The 16,172-nt window shown below is 37.9% G+C and overlaps 1 protein-coding gene across 4 annotated transcripts in view; it reads right to left on the bottom strand.

Moving 5' to 3' along the window:
- LOC103479478 (rho GTPase-activating protein 12-like) overlaps window positions 1-14,837 on the bottom strand; it is a 62,099-nt gene extending 47,262 nt beyond the window's left edge. For 2 of the 4 annotated variants that reach the window (XM_008433917.3, XM_008433919.3), the window contains exons 1-2: window positions 14,544-14,837; window positions 6,075-6,831 (exon numbers count right to left, since the gene is read on the bottom strand). In XM_008433917.3, coding sequence (XP_008432139.1) covers window positions 6,075-6,758 — 684 coding nt within the window. In that variant the 5' untranslated portion in view covers window positions 6,759-6,831; window positions 14,544-14,837. The remainder of the gene's footprint in view (window positions 1-6,074; window positions 6,832-14,543) is intronic. The other 2 variants (XM_008433918.3, XM_008433921.3) reach the window with 1 other exon arrangement.
- Between the last annotated feature and the right edge of the window lie 1,335 nt (window positions 14,838-16,172).

Below are 16,172 nucleotides of genomic sequence, written 5' to 3'. Positions count from 1 at the left end.
TTTAGGTCAAAGCCACAAGCTTCTTTTAGGACAAAGTGTACTAAAAGATTACCAACAAAACAGTCCAAGGACATAAAAAAAAAATAAAACAATCTTGCATTTTTCAAAATTACAACCTGAGCTTTGCTGTGTTTCCATCTGAAGGTCTTCAGCTGAAGGACATTTGGGATGCTGCTACCATCGGACATCTCGATAAACGGAGAATCAACAGACGACGCAAACCACTCAGGTGTTCCCAGAATCAGTGTTTTTACTTTGCTCACCTTCTTCCTTGTGCCACTTTTTGCAAATCAATTGAAAAAGATCTAATTAGGGCACGAGAAGCCGTGTGAATGTAAGGAGGCAATCAAACACGCGAGGAATTGCTTCCTCCAATCAATCTTGTGTCTGGGAGTAGGTGGAGGTTTTAAGCTGATTACATTTCATTTCATAAAGAGCAATGGGGCTCATCAGGGTGGAGAGTTGCTATTAACTGTGACAATCAAGGTTCAGAGGGGATAAGTGAAGTCTCAAACTACTTCAAGTGGTGAGACACAAGTTAAAAGTGCCAAGAAGCAACTGATTTACACACCATCAGTTTTAATATTTAAGATTAATTGTCCACCAAAAGATAAAAGATGTATTGCACACCCAGCTACAACGACATTAGATTTCAGTTAAACCAAGGGTGCAGGGTCTGCAAGCAACACACAACTCCAAATTGTGAGTAAGTTTGTTGATGTTGCACCCAATTTTTAAACTGCATTTAAAAATTAAGTAATAACTGTGAAAAAAAAGAAGCATTTTAGGGTGCATTCTGCTTATTTCCGTTTAATCGAACTGTAGTTGATTCGATTTTAAAGTGCGGTTTATTTTGGTATGAATATGCAATCAAATTCTGGTGAGGACCAAAAAAGCAAACTCTGGTCCACCTACAAATCTCAGTCTCGGTTCGGTTGAAGGGAACGTTGGTGCGGTTATATGTGAACTATAGCACCGGGCATTCTGGGTAAATTTAACCAAACAAACGCGCATGTCTAGCGCCAGTGGGAGAAATGGCTCATGGGTTTTCACCAAAGATAAAAGACAAAAGACGCTACTCTATTTTTGTTTACATTTTTGTTTAAGAAGGAAGTTGCGCTCAGTGTCTTCTTCAGAAGTTTGGGTGTCGTTTCCCTCAGTAGTTATTGGTGCAGCACCACCACAGGTGAGGAGGGGAATAGGTTTTTCAATTAGTTTGGTTTGTTTGACACAGTGCAGTGTGAAAGCAAAATGTAACAAATGTTGCAAATTTGGGTACCAATCAGACGGAGTCTACTGGACTATCAGGTGGGAATACATCCTAAAAATCTTTGACAGTCCAATGAGACCGACTCAACTCCCCAACCCCTTGACCTAATTTTTTAGGTCAGCCTTTTTCAGGGTTTATGCCACCTGAGGCAACTGGGAACTGGTTGGAAGAAACAAACAGGAATCTCAGTTTTTCTTCAAGCAACCACAATTTTAACGCCCTAAAGTCAGAGTCAGACCCTTCTCTCCACACAAATCATCAAAACCGATGCCTCCAACATTCATATGGAACATGCAATATTTGAACTCTGCATGGTGAATCACACTAAATCAAACAATGCAGAGTTATCCTTCACCTAAAGCTTACTTTTTAAAACCGATGCCTTGTCCTGCAGTCGGCTGCAGCAGAGAGACGGCTCTGAACAGAGTGCTTTACAGAGGAAAAGTGACTTTTAGCTTCAGCTCATCATGTTGGGTTCTTACAAACATTTTACAGCAAATGACGAAGGATTATTATGATCCCGGAGGCAGCGGGATGATGAAAAGCAGCGGACGAGAAAGTGCAGCGAAGCAGCAAATTAAAACACACTGAGACCTTGACAGCTATTCTATTAAGTGGCTACAGGGGAGCGTCTGCTTCACTGAGTTCACTGTCCGATCCCAGGCGGCTGGAAGCTTTTTCAGGTGGTGAAAGCACGTTGGTACAATGATGTATCAGACGGTGAGTTGGAAATGTTTAAAATTTATGGTCAGAAATATCATGACTGGCTTGTTTACAGGCATTACTTCATTCATTTGTTATGTTCGACATACAAAAACAGCAAAAACAAAGCAGAACATTGTGGAAAAAGTCACTTCTTTTATAAAAGATTCAGTATACATCCAGTGAAATATTTCTAGTAATTTTGATGATTATGACTTATACGTAGTGAAAATGCAACATTTTGTGTTTCAGACATTAAGAATATTACTAAAGATTTAAAACAAGATTTTAAACTGATGATTAATCGATTAATCAGATAAACAAATTAGCACATTGTGCAGATTTTTCATTTAGCCAGTTAGCCATTTTTGTACAATATTCAAACTGTATTAAAATAAACGTATAACTCAGCTTTGTTTTAAATAAATGGGAATCTGAACCAGGTGCCGCTTGAGATGTTTTGAGTAAAACATTTTTACAAACCAAGTTGTTTTCATCTTGCATGCAAAATGTATATATTTAGCTTTTAGTTTTCTCTTAATTACCGTTATAAATGTGTTTTTTCAGCAAATGTACTTTTTTTGAGTCTGTATACTCCAGTTAATGATTACTATATTAGTTGACAATTAATTCAATAATTGATTAATCGCGATTAATCCGATTAATCATTTCAAACTTATTGAAAATGTCAATTTCTGACAATTGTTTTAGAAAATTTAAAGTCTTAGACATTTAGAATATTACATAAGATCAAAAAAGGATTTTCTAAACAAGAAATGTCAGGAAAATATCCTAATTTCCATGCACTCAATATTTGGTTGGACGTGTTTTTGCGTTTTTTACTGCATTAATGCAGTTTGGCGCTGACGTAAGCGACAAAAAATATAGAATTTTTTCATAATATTCTTTATTTTTGAAAAACAAACCAAACCTCCCTCTTTTTACTGGCTAAGTGAAATCAGTTGAGTCGTTTGAGACAACAGCTAGGGGATTAAACAATGAAAGAGCAGAGGCAACTGCTTGTTGACAAAGTGGTTCTCTGTGTTTGCTCCAGCCAGCAGATAAGAGCTTGGTAACTTCGGCACATCCCTCTCTTAACTCTCCACTTGAGCAGCGTGTCAGCAGGAGCTGAAGAGGCTTGAAAACAGGAGTGCGACCCGACCGCCGGACAAACACACGCATCTCTACTCGGTTCCATTTACATTGTGGTTCTGGTTTAGAACATTTTCCTACTTCTTTTGGGTTTCCTTGCCTTACATTTGTTCTTAATTCCTATAAAGGGGCAGCATTATATGTTATCCATATGCATAGTGTCCTTTTATAACATAATAAAGTATTATTAGTATTATTATTAGTATTATTGTGATGAAAATTGTCACTTTCTGCAATTTTTTCATTTAACCATTTAAGTCTTTTTACGCAGCATTCGAAGTACATTTAAATATGCAAATAAACATAATCCTGATGCTTTTTAAATAAGAAAATAACATTTTCAATTTGCCGGAAAATGTGTTAAAGTCCAGCACAAAGTATTTGTCTTTTAATCACAAGATTTTATCATAAATAGAACCTCGTTATCTAGAGACTTTTACCAAAAATCAGTTTCTATTTAGCTCAGTTCTCTTTATTTTTTTGTAAATTATTACAGTTCACATTTTCCTAATTAAATACTTGAACTTGGTGAAATATTAGCATGCATTCTGAAAGAAAGTGACCCAAATCCTGTTCTTACATCTGCGAATAAATTTGTTCAGTTAAGACCAAAATAATTTGAAAACTACACGTCTTTCTTTGAATATAGCAGACATGCTAAATCATTTTTAAGGTTTGGATCCAACATCACCTAATTACAAAATAATGATAATTATAATAATAATTGAGTTTTTAATTATTTTCTTGGCAGAGCTGTTGAGCTCACATGATGGCATCATTTGGCATGTTTGGATTAACATGTTAATGGCTGCACAGTGGTGCAGTTGGTAGAGCTGTTGCCTGGTAGCAAGAAGGTTCTGGGTTCGATTCTCGGCCCCGGTCTTTCTGCATGGAGTTTGCATGTTCTCCCTGTGCATGGTGGGTTTTTTCCGGGTACTCCGGTTTCCTCCCACAGTCCAAAAACATGACTGTCAGGTTAATTGGTCTGTCTAAATTGCCTCTAGGTGTGAGAGTGTGTGTGCATGGTTGTGTGTCCTGTGTGTCTCTGTGTTGCCCTGCAACAGACTGGCGACCTGTCCAGGTGACCCCGCCTCTTGCCCGGAACGTTGGCTGGAGGTAGGGATAAGGGTGTAAAGAAAATGGATGGATGGACGGATAGATTATTTTCTTGGCCCCCAAGTGACAAAAAGTTTGTACACCCCAGCTCAAGACAAACGGGTTCAAAGAAAACAAAATATTTCAAATAAATAATTTCTTTGCTTCATAAATGGTTGTTCTGAAGCCAAAAATACTCAACTAAAACATAAAAAAACCCATAAAATAATAATTTATTGTCCTTGTTGTCAAACAGCTATAAATATTTGCATGTTTTAAACTTTCAAACCAACTGCATCTTCAACCATTACGTAATTAAACTGGCACAGAGTTGAGCATCGTTCCTCTTTTTGGTGATTGCTTTCAGGAGCTTTAGCTGCAGCAGCATTTCAGCAGGACTGGAAACACGCAGTGAAATGCAGCGTTCACATTCACAGTACCTCTGATTTTTATTTTAAGTGCTCAGAGTCTAAAACAATAAATGATAAATTTTTAAAAATGCTAAATGCATGTGTGTCAGGTAACACTGACCTGACCCAGGAACGAGTTTGGTGCAGACGAGTTGCAGACACCCAAAGCCGGACTGCTTGAGGACAAAACTGGAACGAGCGTAACTACTCTGACCTTTGTTGCTATTAAATTGGGACAAAGAAAGGTTGAGGAAGGAAGGAGCTCCGCTTTATGGACTGAAACTGCATATGTTGAGTTTCTGATAACCTTTCAGAGAAAACATAATCAGTCTGTTGTGACGTCGGTGAGAGGGGACACATGATGCTGAACACCGCAGCAAACAGAAAAGGTCAAAAACAAAAACAAAGGAGTTGGTATTTTTAGTCAATACAAAGAAGCGAGTTTGCTCAGTGTTTTTAAGATAAAACACTAAGAACAACCTTCTGAGGGAAACTGTATGCAGTGTTTTCAGCTAAATGCACATCTGTGAAGATGTTTTACGTTCTTTAATTTAAATATCAATAAGATATGTATTGTTCTTGTATTTGTTTTGTTACTTGCTTAAATATTTTGAATCTTGTTCAAACAATTTTTAGGGAGACATTTAAAAATGCTTGAAAAGGTTTTGAGTCTTAATTTAAAAACTTTGACACATTTTAAAAATAAAAGTTACGTACTGCACATTTAAAGAGGGATGGGGTGGGGTTTAGCAGCAGCTCCATATTTGGGTGATTGACAGCGCTAAGACCCTCCTCCTGGCTCTGATTGGTTGCTTCTAGTTAGCCCTGCGACATTGCCAAAGGTGGAGGAGCTCAATTTTTTTCACAGATTATCTGCTCATGCCATTCCGTCATAAAAGTGAAAGTTTCAACAAATATGTAAAAAAAATAGATTTTATATAAAATTTGCATAGTGTAGCTTTAAGGAGCTTGCCAAATATTTATATTTCAAAACAGAACCACATAAAGAGCATTTTTCTGTTTGGAAAGTTTCTCTTTCCCATAACCACTAGCGCCCTCTACTGGATGGAGGCCAAACTACAACACTAAAAGCAGGCTGCTAATAGATTGGAGCTAATTTTAATCTAATAAACCATTGATCTAATGCCAAGTTGATTAACTGTTTGCGTCCCCAGGGCTTGACCCTGAAAACTTTCTAAGCCCGGTGGTCGGGACGTTAGAGCAATCATCCGGCAGTCTACTATACTGACAGAGAATTTGAAAATATCACTAGTAATTATGCGTTATTGGAAGACATAATTAACAAAACCTTAAACTGTAATGCTAACTTTAAAAAAACTAAAATAGATAAACCACCCATGGCAGGCTTATAAAACACTGCAGGAAACCCGGCATCCCTGCTGCTGACCAACGTGCTTAAAGTAACAGAAGAAGACGATTCTGACCTGGAGATGTTCAGTCGAAGAGCTGCTCAGTTCATCTCCCGACTCTGAGCCGTTGGTGCGTCTCTCCTCTCCTGCCGAGTCGCAGTGCTGCGTGACATCCGGCGGCGCCCTCAGCGAGTCCGGCGACCGGGTGCGGGTGCGAGGCAGGGTGCTGGACGAGCCTTTTTGGGGGAAGCCGCCCTGAACAAGGATTTCTGCAAGGCAGCGCTCGTGCTCGGTGGGCGTACTGGGAGTGTGGTGGTGGTTACTGTTCCTGCGGGGGATCGGGGGACTGAAGTGGGCTGAAGAGGCGGTTTGGGCTGAAGGAGAGCGCCGGGTTTTGGACTCGTTTCGGTGAAGGGAGTCAGCGGCTTGGTTATTGATCTTCAGGTCCAGAGTGTTTGGTTTCACCCAGAGGGAAGCGCCGCTGCGCGGGTTGGAGTTTCCAGACGCAGAGTGGGAGTGCGAGATGGGCTTTGGTGGCGGCATGAGGGCTTTCCGGACCTCACGCACATACTGAGCCGGTACGTAAAACGGCTTTGTGGTTTCGTCTTTCCTCACCTGCCACCAGTCCTCATTAGCTTTCTTCATCAGCATGTAACATTCCCCTTCCCGAATGGTGATGACGCGGTCCTTGGACGTGTACTCATAGTCGTACTCAACTTCGATGTAGATCTCGCCCGGCGCGATGGGCAAATCCGCCATGATGCCTCTGACTGTCCCACAAGGCGGCTCAGCATAAGAGGGAAATATTTACTACCATGGCTCAGCAGCAGACCTGGAAACAGAGAAAACACAAAATCAGATAAATACAATTTATTGCACAGCAAAAATTTGTTATCGTGACAGGCCTACTTAATGCCATTTTGTTGTCTGTGGGAGTTTTGAATAGAAGTTTTTAGATCCCACATTTATAAACAACAGTATGAATATGATAAATGCACCTGACTTTTGCATAAAGCTCAATCTTAGGCACAGCTTCCTGTTATTGTCCTGACTCTTAAAATAGCAAAACATTTATTAAATTAGTCAGTTTGAGCAACTTTAACTTAAAGAAAATTTAAAAATTGTGCCCATGTGTAAAGAAAGTTCAAAATTTAAGGTGGAGGAATGTCAAAACTTTGATGCTCTGGGAAAAAAAGAGAAGAAGAAATCAAATTATTTCTATTTTTAATCTCTTATGCAACAAATGTTTAAACAAAGGCGCAATCGGTTTCTGAAGCCTTATACTCTGGGAAACCAATCACAGTGAACAAATAAGATACAAACGGAGAGGATTTAATCCTCTTTAAAGGCTGAATGCACCGTCCAGCTCAGAACTTGAAATCATCACATGAGATTAGCCAGGAGGGGAGCGAGGCGAGTCATGCAGTCTTCATTTACTTTGCTCTGCGCTGAGCTAAAGGACAGTATGTACAGTAATAACTCAGGCATGTTGCTGCTGAGCGGGAAGATCAGTAGAGTCGTTCACATAGCTTTCTGCTGACGTCACTTTTATAAACACACAAACACACCTAACGTCCCTCTAAGTGTAAGCCATTGTTTCCACTATTTATCTACACTTAGCAGCAGATTGAATAAAATATACAAGCTTTTATACGAGGCATTTTCTTTATAAATACAACTTGAGTGTCCAAAGAATGAGAGAGAAAACTAGTTGTGCTGTAATCTGTTTTTCAACGGTGATCTCATGTTGTCTTGTGTCGTAAATTCAGAGCGCTACTTCCTGTACAGCCTGTGCTTTTCCTCCTTTTTGCAAAACCAAAACTTGGTCAAAACAGAAAAAGTTTACTGAGCTTTTTTCCCCATTTGAAACAAAAATACAACCAGGAACAAAAGTTTAAGCTAAAAAAGTAAAAGTAAAGTCATTCAACAACCAAATCCCAACATTTCTATAGGCTCGTTGCATCGTGACGTCCAAAGATCCTGCTTGATCTGCGGATGATGACTACCATTGTTTTCAGCAGTCAAGTTGTCAACATAACACGCTAAATCTGAAATGTACATGTGGTATATAAAAAGGAAAAGGGACGCACTGCTTTGCTAAAAATTTTCAACAATTAGATAAAGTCAGGAAAAAGTTTTATTTACAAAAAAAATGGCAAGAAGGGAAGTAGGTGACTTATGCTAGCTTGACTTTGACAACCTTAGCATGTAGATGTGCTGCAGAATTTTGGTGTTTCAGTTCAGTAAAAAAGAAAAAGAGGAGGCGACTCACACAGGGGTTTAAATTAGCTAATCAATCACAGTGATCAGTTATTAACAATTGTATTAATAAACATCAAGCCTGAAAATGTAAAACTTTTAACGGACTGAATGTTCTGTTCCTTTATGTGGAAAATGTTTGCGTGTTTTTGTTTTTTTTGGTGTTGAATCCCGATACATTAGTACTGTTGCTGTCAGTCGGTTGCTATGGCAACGAGTCTGTGTGTGTATAGTAGCCAACACAGAGTGCAAGAGAAAAGAAGAATATGAATGTTTTTGTTGTTGCTCAACGGTTTTTCTGTTATTTTTCCCCACTGCTGTGCGCACTGCACTGAATTAGTAATACTTGCATCTCCAGGTTTCATTAGCCGTAGCTAACTTGCATTGCATGTACTTTATGTCAGTGGTGTCCAAAAGTGTGGTGCGTGGGTCAATTGTGGGCCCCGAACCTGATTTTATGTGGCCCCTCCATCAGAACTTAAAAGCTCCTGCAGTTAAAAAGTAAAATGTTTCCAGTTATTTAGCAGCGTTTTCGATCAGCTGGACAGTAGCTTTATGAAGATCAGTGATTAGGTGTGATTAGGTTAAAAATGCCAGGATTACTCCCGATCCGATGGATAATTTCCCTACAGATTAAGTGGCTGGTCTGGACAGAAATCCATTAACCAAATGAAAAATACAAAGAACAAGAGGAAACATTCCTTGTTGACCTTTAACCTTTTAATTCAACCAGCTGCACTAGAGAGGAAGACCATAAAATTAAAATAAATTTGTTTTGGCACATCAACCGTATCAATTTATTTTTGTCTCTGTCTTAATGAGTAAGGTTTAAATTGTTTACTTGAATACATCCCATTAAATATAGCAAGACGATGTCTATTTGTGCCAAACCAATCAAATTAAAATAGTTTCCCAATGCAAAAACAGAAACATGTCAAACTCTGACACTTCTGGACGGAAATTAGAAATATATCATCTTCAAAGAAAATAAATGTTGGGGAAAAAGGTTTATTTTCCAGCTGTTTCTTGATCAGTGATGTCCAAAGTTTGTACCCTGGGCCCAAAACTGGCAAATTTAAACTACTGATGAGCCACAAAATTCATTAAAAATGCTAAAATTTGGTTGACTTTTTTCCCCCTTTTTTAGTCTTACCTGTTTAACAATAAACAAAACTTTTATAAAAATTTGCATATCATTAAAAATTCAAAACATAAAAAATGAAAAAGACAATTTCCTAATTTTCTATGTCACTGATTTTTTCTAATTTGTTGACCAAATTTCTTACCATTCTTGATTTGTGGTCAGGGACCGAACAAAATCAATTCAAAGGCCACAAATGGCCCTCAGGCCTCCTTTTGGAGACCCCTTATTTAAAGGAAGCAGAAGAAAATGCCTCATTTTCTGGTTGAAATCCATTTGTATAACAGAGATACAATCAAGTCAAATTTTCTATATGATAAATATTTCTAGTACAATTATTTTTTGTAACTGGAAAACTGCTTTGATTCACTTTAATTATTGGAAAAACGGAAATGTGCTCAGACTTATGGATGTAATGTGAGAAATTAAGGTTTTTCAACTTTAAATAGCATTAGAAGAAAATTGTGTATTTGCAAATAATAAGAGTTTTAAAAAAATGGATCATTACAAACACTTTCAACAGTGTAGTTTGTATGTTTCTCTCTCTAAAGCAAATTATAGAAAGTTTTGAAAATAATTTGGCTGAAAACAATGGAAACTTCCTGGCCTCTGCTCTTCATAAAGAAAGGCGTTAGGAAGATTAATTACCCTCAGGCTGTTTGCCTTTTTTACTTATCCCCACCTAGACTAAGCCTCGGCTTCTGCGTTGGTATTTAGCAAACCGCACAAATCTTCCCGGAGTCCAATCAGCAAAATCAGAGGCGGCGCGTTAATTTAAAGTGATGGTAATAAGCTTTACAGAGAGGCGTGGTCTGGAGGTGAGGTTTGAGACATGAATAACAGAGTGAGGAAACATGTAGGAAAAATAAATAAAAGCACGCCCGTCTCAGCTGCTGACCGTTTCACATGATTCCTGTTTGCAGCGCTCTGAGGCCGGGATGCCACTGATTACTGTGATTCGGCTGCTTTCATCACACAGAGGAAATCACTCACCCACCCTGGTGAAATGTGAGAGAAGGGAAGTAAAACTGAACTTTTGTTACAGCGAGAGCAATAGTTGGAAATTTGCATTATGAAAATCTAGTTATAAAGATGGGAAGTTCTTAGGAGCGTTAAAACGTCTCTAATCATCAGAGCCAATGTGAATATTTTTATCACGACTCAGTGAAAACAGACTTGCAAAGTTTAGGGGGAAAAAACTGTAAGAACATTTTCTAAAAACAGAAGTTTAAATACCAGACAAGGCTAAAAATAAAAATCACAGATTTTTTTTCATACCAAATTCTTTTTTTTTTCTTAAAATATAAAAAAATATTCATTCATTTTATTTTTATTGCATTTCCTTCAGGTTCAGCCAATCTTCCCATGACCGGCTCTGACAGGTGATCACAAAGTCCAAAACAAGAAGAAGAAAAAAAGTTTTAAAGTTTTGTTATGAGGAAGAGATGCAGCCAAGGCCTCCAGATTGGGAACCACATACGGTTGCACCAATTACAGTTTTCTGGCCGATCACCGATCTTTGAGAACCATGCCTTCCTAATTCAGATGCTGATTTGATGCTGAAGAGTCGCTTGATATAGTGACAAAGTTGCTCAGTTGTCAAAAGGTGACAAAGTGGCTGATTTTCAGACTTTTGGGGAGGTCGATAATAACAGTGGATGAGATCAGTTTCCCATGAAAGTATTGATTGATTACCATAATTAAGGAAATCAAGGCTGATTTATCAGCCGAACGATTTATCGGTGCACCCCTAGTAAATATCAGTTATCAACCAAAACAGCAGGATTAATATCGGATATCGGTATCGGCCTAAATCCTCATATCGGTGCATCCCTAGTTTAATAGACTACAAGTTGCTGGATACACTTAAATCATTTTCTTGACATACATACATCAATGGCTATTATATTTGTTGAAAAATAGCTGAATTTTATCTAAATAACAGATGACGCATCAACCAATCATCCATTTTCCCCTTGATGTACTTTTCTGAGATCAACAAAAAGAAATCAGATAAAAGTGGTAAACATATTCTTTGATGCATAAATTGAGATAATCTTATTTCATCATCTGATTCATAACTATCATCACCTGAAGCAGCTTTTTCCCATGATCTGCTGCAATTCTTGGACAAAAAAGAAAGGCAGGAGGAAGTAAGTGTCTGCTAGGATTGGTTGATTTCTGGTAAATATCTCTTTAGAGCAAACATAACAGCAGATAAAAGGTTTCTTGATGCATTGGTATTACAGAAAATAGAGGCGTTTAAGGTGGTGGAAAACCACTTTTATGACTATCTTTACCTGGGAAATTATCTATATTTTCTCTAAGTGAAAAAGACAGAAGACAATGATTATGCACTATAAAAAATACGAAAAAATCTGAACTTCCTCTTTAATATACATCTATGCACAAAACTACACTTAAAAACGTGACTGAGCTAAATTAATTTTACAAAATAAATAGCCTAGTCATAGCAAAATTACTGTTGTTGAATGTGTTTTTTAAGGTTTTATTGGCTCTAGAGACCTTTATTTGAAGGTAGTTTGGCAGGAGGGAGGGTTGTGGGAGAGGGGGAGGGCATGGGGTGGGTGTCACCATGCCGGGAATCGAGCCTGCGACCACTGGCATGGGGACTGGGGCCTCAGTGCATGGGTTGTGCTTTGCCCCTGCGCCACCACAGCACCCCGAATGTGTTGATTTTAAAAGAAAATTTTAATTATTTATTATGCTATCAAAAATACTAAGTAGAATTTAATTATATTTTATCATATTAAATAATTACTAAATTCTACCCATTGGAAACTCCCTGGTTTTAATTACCCTACATTTCTTATTGAAATTTGAAGTTTTTAAAATATATTATATATTAATTATCACTTTGCTGCTACAATATTTTTAAATAGACACTGTTCTGAGTGTAGACGTTTTAGTGACATGTTGTTTTTTTTTTATCTCCTCAAGAAAAACTGGTTTGGCACAAAGCTTGTGATTTAAATAACATACATTTACATGCCCCAAATAAGCATTTAGTTTCAACTCCTTTCAAAGTCGCTGGTTTTGGAGTTTCAGTTTCAGGATCGTTTTGTGGGTGACTAGAAACGCAACTCAGCACTTCTATTGATAACCTCCCCCCAAAAACCTAGAGATAGAGTCAGCACTGATATTAACTCATGCATAAGCGCTTCCTTTAAGGTGAATAACACAGTTTCACCAACTTAGATTTAAGACTTTTTAAGACCATTATGACAGAAATTTAAGATCCATCTCCACAGAAATGGATGAACTTCATCCAGATAACTGGCAATAAATTAGCACTTTATTCATGATAGACGCAATATGTATGTTAGCAGCTAGTTAGCGTAATCTCAACCGTTACATAGAATATACTAGATTAGCCAGTACTGTCAAGACCAAATTACTTTTTAAATGATTTTAAGACTTTTTAAGTTTCTTTGACACCCTGGATGGAAAATGGCGAACATTAGAAATTAGCAGAGCCAGTCCAGCTGTGACCTCTGCATGCAGCCACACCAAATATAGGCCCCAAGTTGCCCCAAACAACACTGTTGACGCACAAACCGCCCCAGTTAGGACCGTCACACCACCACTTTCCAGGAGACCCAGCTCCCTGAGGTTCATTAGGACGAGTATAACCACAATCTGTCACACAGTCAGCTGCAGCCCACTTAAACGGGAACACACACAACCTGCCAGAGCACAAGCAGGAAGGCCGCGTCTGGAGGAGGCATCGGAGCAGGTCGTCCCACATTTCTCCTCCCACACACAGTTATTTCAACCAATATCTCAACGGAAAAATGGTCCTTAATGTCAGGTGTCCCTGGGATCCTTTGGAAAATGTGCTATGTCCACTGTATATCTACGACAAATAATGCATTATTTATTTGACACATAGAAAAGGAAACTGAAAAACAATGATGGACAAAGTTTAAACTGTGATTTGTGGAAAACTTAAACCGACAAATCTAGTAATGCACCGATCATTGAGCTAGTTCTGGTTATTGGCAAGAACATTTTTTTGTTTGTTTTTTTGCACGTTTGTTTGCTTTCCCTAATTGTCACTGGATTCTAAAATACCAAAGAACCTGAAATGCTTTTTTTTTTACGTTCTTTTCAACCTTAATTAAACTAAAACTTATTCACACAAGTAAATTATAATGTGTCATAGTGTGAAAAGATTAATACAAACTGGTAGATCAGATCTAAAAAAAAATAAAATAGAGTGGTATCAGCCCACAAAAGCTTGATTGATGCATCTCTAAATGAGCGCATCATAATATAAAAAGTATAATAAATATGCATTTGGGCCAACAATCTAATATTAGTATTGCTGTTGTTGCTGATAATCAATATTTAATGGCATTATTATTTAGATTGGACACGTCAACAAAGTGAAATAAACAAACAAACTTAACACAGATTGCAACATGACATACATAAACACCGCCTGCTTTTATCTCCCCAGTTTTACTGACCGGAAAGATATTTTTTTTAAAGTATATATCAATATGTATCTATATATTGTTCTTTCTGTACTAAAAAGGACAGGACAAACACAGAACTGTGATTATCTTTGTTGTTATTTTTAGCCAAAACCAATAATCATTTTTCTAAGTGAAGGTTTTGTGCTCCAGTTTTGACCATCAACCAACTATTTAAATGTAAAACTATGATTTATGAAGTGAGTTAGCTGTTATAATTTGACTGTCAATGTGAGATAAAACATACTATGAATTGCAAATATATCAGATTTATTGTGATGCAAACTGAACCTTTAGGGAGTATAAATGGATGTTTGCTGCCATTTCGCAAAACTATACAATTTCTATCAGTTTTACGATTTCAAAAAAAGACATAAATATATGTCTTGACTTGTATTATTTATTTTTACTTAATGTTACTAGTTCGCCAAATATAGTGAGAAAATGACATTTACAAAGTGTGAAAATTCATTTATGCGCTTTAAGAACAGGCTGCAGATTTAATTGTAGTTCATGTTTATGAATTTTAAAGCAAAGTTTCGTCTTAAATGTCCACCGTCCTGCCTTAATCTGTCGCTAACATTAGCCTAGCTAATTAGCTTTGTGGCTAAAACATTCCTGAGTGTCCCAGCCAAAGATCCGCACCTGAACGTGTCTCCGCTTGTGAGTCCTCCGGGAAAGGACGGCGAACTCCGGCGCTCCTCTGCGAACTTAAATCCCGGGAAACTTTTCCCCTCGGAGCTGCCACCGTGTCCGATTGAACGGTTGTCTTTTTCTTCTTATTATTATTATTATTTTTGTTTTAAAGTTTCTCGGACAATCCCGTCCTTCCCTGTTCGGTATGTGTGGGGTGGGTAATCCACAACAGTTCCCGTTCCCGTGGACTCTCGCCTGCTTCTGACAACTTCGGCAACCACCTTTCAAGCAAAGATCGTCTACTCACGCGACATTTCACTGTGAAGACTTTTCAGCGGAAACGAAAAGATTATTTATTTACAGTGTGCTAAGATGTACTTATTTCGCGAACTGCGTGATATTGCGCATCCAGATATTATCAGTTCACTAAGTGTGTGTTTTGTCCAGGAGGCTCTTTAGATATTTGTCACTGAAATACGGTGAGAGTGAGGCATCGTCTTTGTAAGGAATGCACATGGTTCGAGCCCCTCAGGTGTCAAAGATGCAAACAGGGAATAAGCGCTCTCTCGCGGTAATAATGTGAAACTACAAGTGCTAGATAGATGCTTAAAAACAAAACACGGAGGTGCCATAAGTTTCTCCAACTGAACAGAAACAAAACTGGAGTTATCTTTGGACCTAAAGAGGAATCTACAGTCAGCACAACTTCAGTTATTACAGCTAGAAACTAGTGATCCGGCCTGAATCTGGGTGAACCTCCAGAATCACATAAAGACAGTTACAAAATCAGCCTTCTAACGCGTGAAGAACATTTCTAGGATTAAAGGAGTCGGTTTAGTAGAAAAACTCACCCACAAGTTAATCTTTAGTTGCATTGTGCAACTGTCTTCATAGGTCTACCTAAAAAAACTGTCCACCGGCTTCCTGTTCTCAGAGAATAGACTTTAAAATACTCCCTTTTATAAATCACTGAACGGTTTAGCATCACAATACATTAAATATCTGTTGTTGTCATAGCAACCTTCCAGACTTCTCAGGTATTCAGGTTCTGGTCTGCATCCCCAGAACCAGAACCAAACATGGAGAAGCAGCATTCAGCTTATATGCTCCACAAATCTAAAACAAACTTCCAGAAAACTTCAAAACAGCCAAAACACTGAGTTCACAGAGTTCTTTTAAATCCAGGCTAAAACCCACCTGTTCAGAGTTGCTTTTGACTCATTATATCTGGAACATCATAATCAATTAATCAATTTGTATTGCTAATATCAGCAATAAGGCAATTCAAAGTGCTTTACATCATAAAAACACAAAGTGACCAAAATATTATCACCAATTAAAGAACAAATTACCTTCTGTCAAGTGCCATGATAGACATCGAATATGTTGATCTTTAATTATCATTTGATAGCAACTCTAAACAGGTGTGCTTTTAGTCTAGATTTAAAGGAACTCAGTGTTTCAGGTGTTTTGCAGTTTTCTGGAAGTTTGTTCCAGAGCAGACCAGAACTGTTCATAAGGGGGTCCATTTTTTCTACTTTTCCACTGCATCGTAATAATTTTTGCTAGCTTGTTTTACTTTTTTATCATAATGCTCTGAATTACCTTGTTTACAAATAAAGCTAACTTGCCCATAAA

The sequence above is a fragment of the Poecilia reticulata genome, chromosome 17, assembly GCF_904066995.2.
Source record: "Poecilia reticulata chromosome 17, P_reticulata-male-v2, whole genome shotgun sequence".
Lineage (NCBI taxonomy): Eukaryota > Metazoa > Chordata > Actinopteri > Cyprinodontiformes > Poeciliidae > Poecilia > Poecilia reticulata.
Note: the sequence above shows the minus strand (reverse complement) of the source record. Positions and strands in the feature narration are given on the sequence as shown.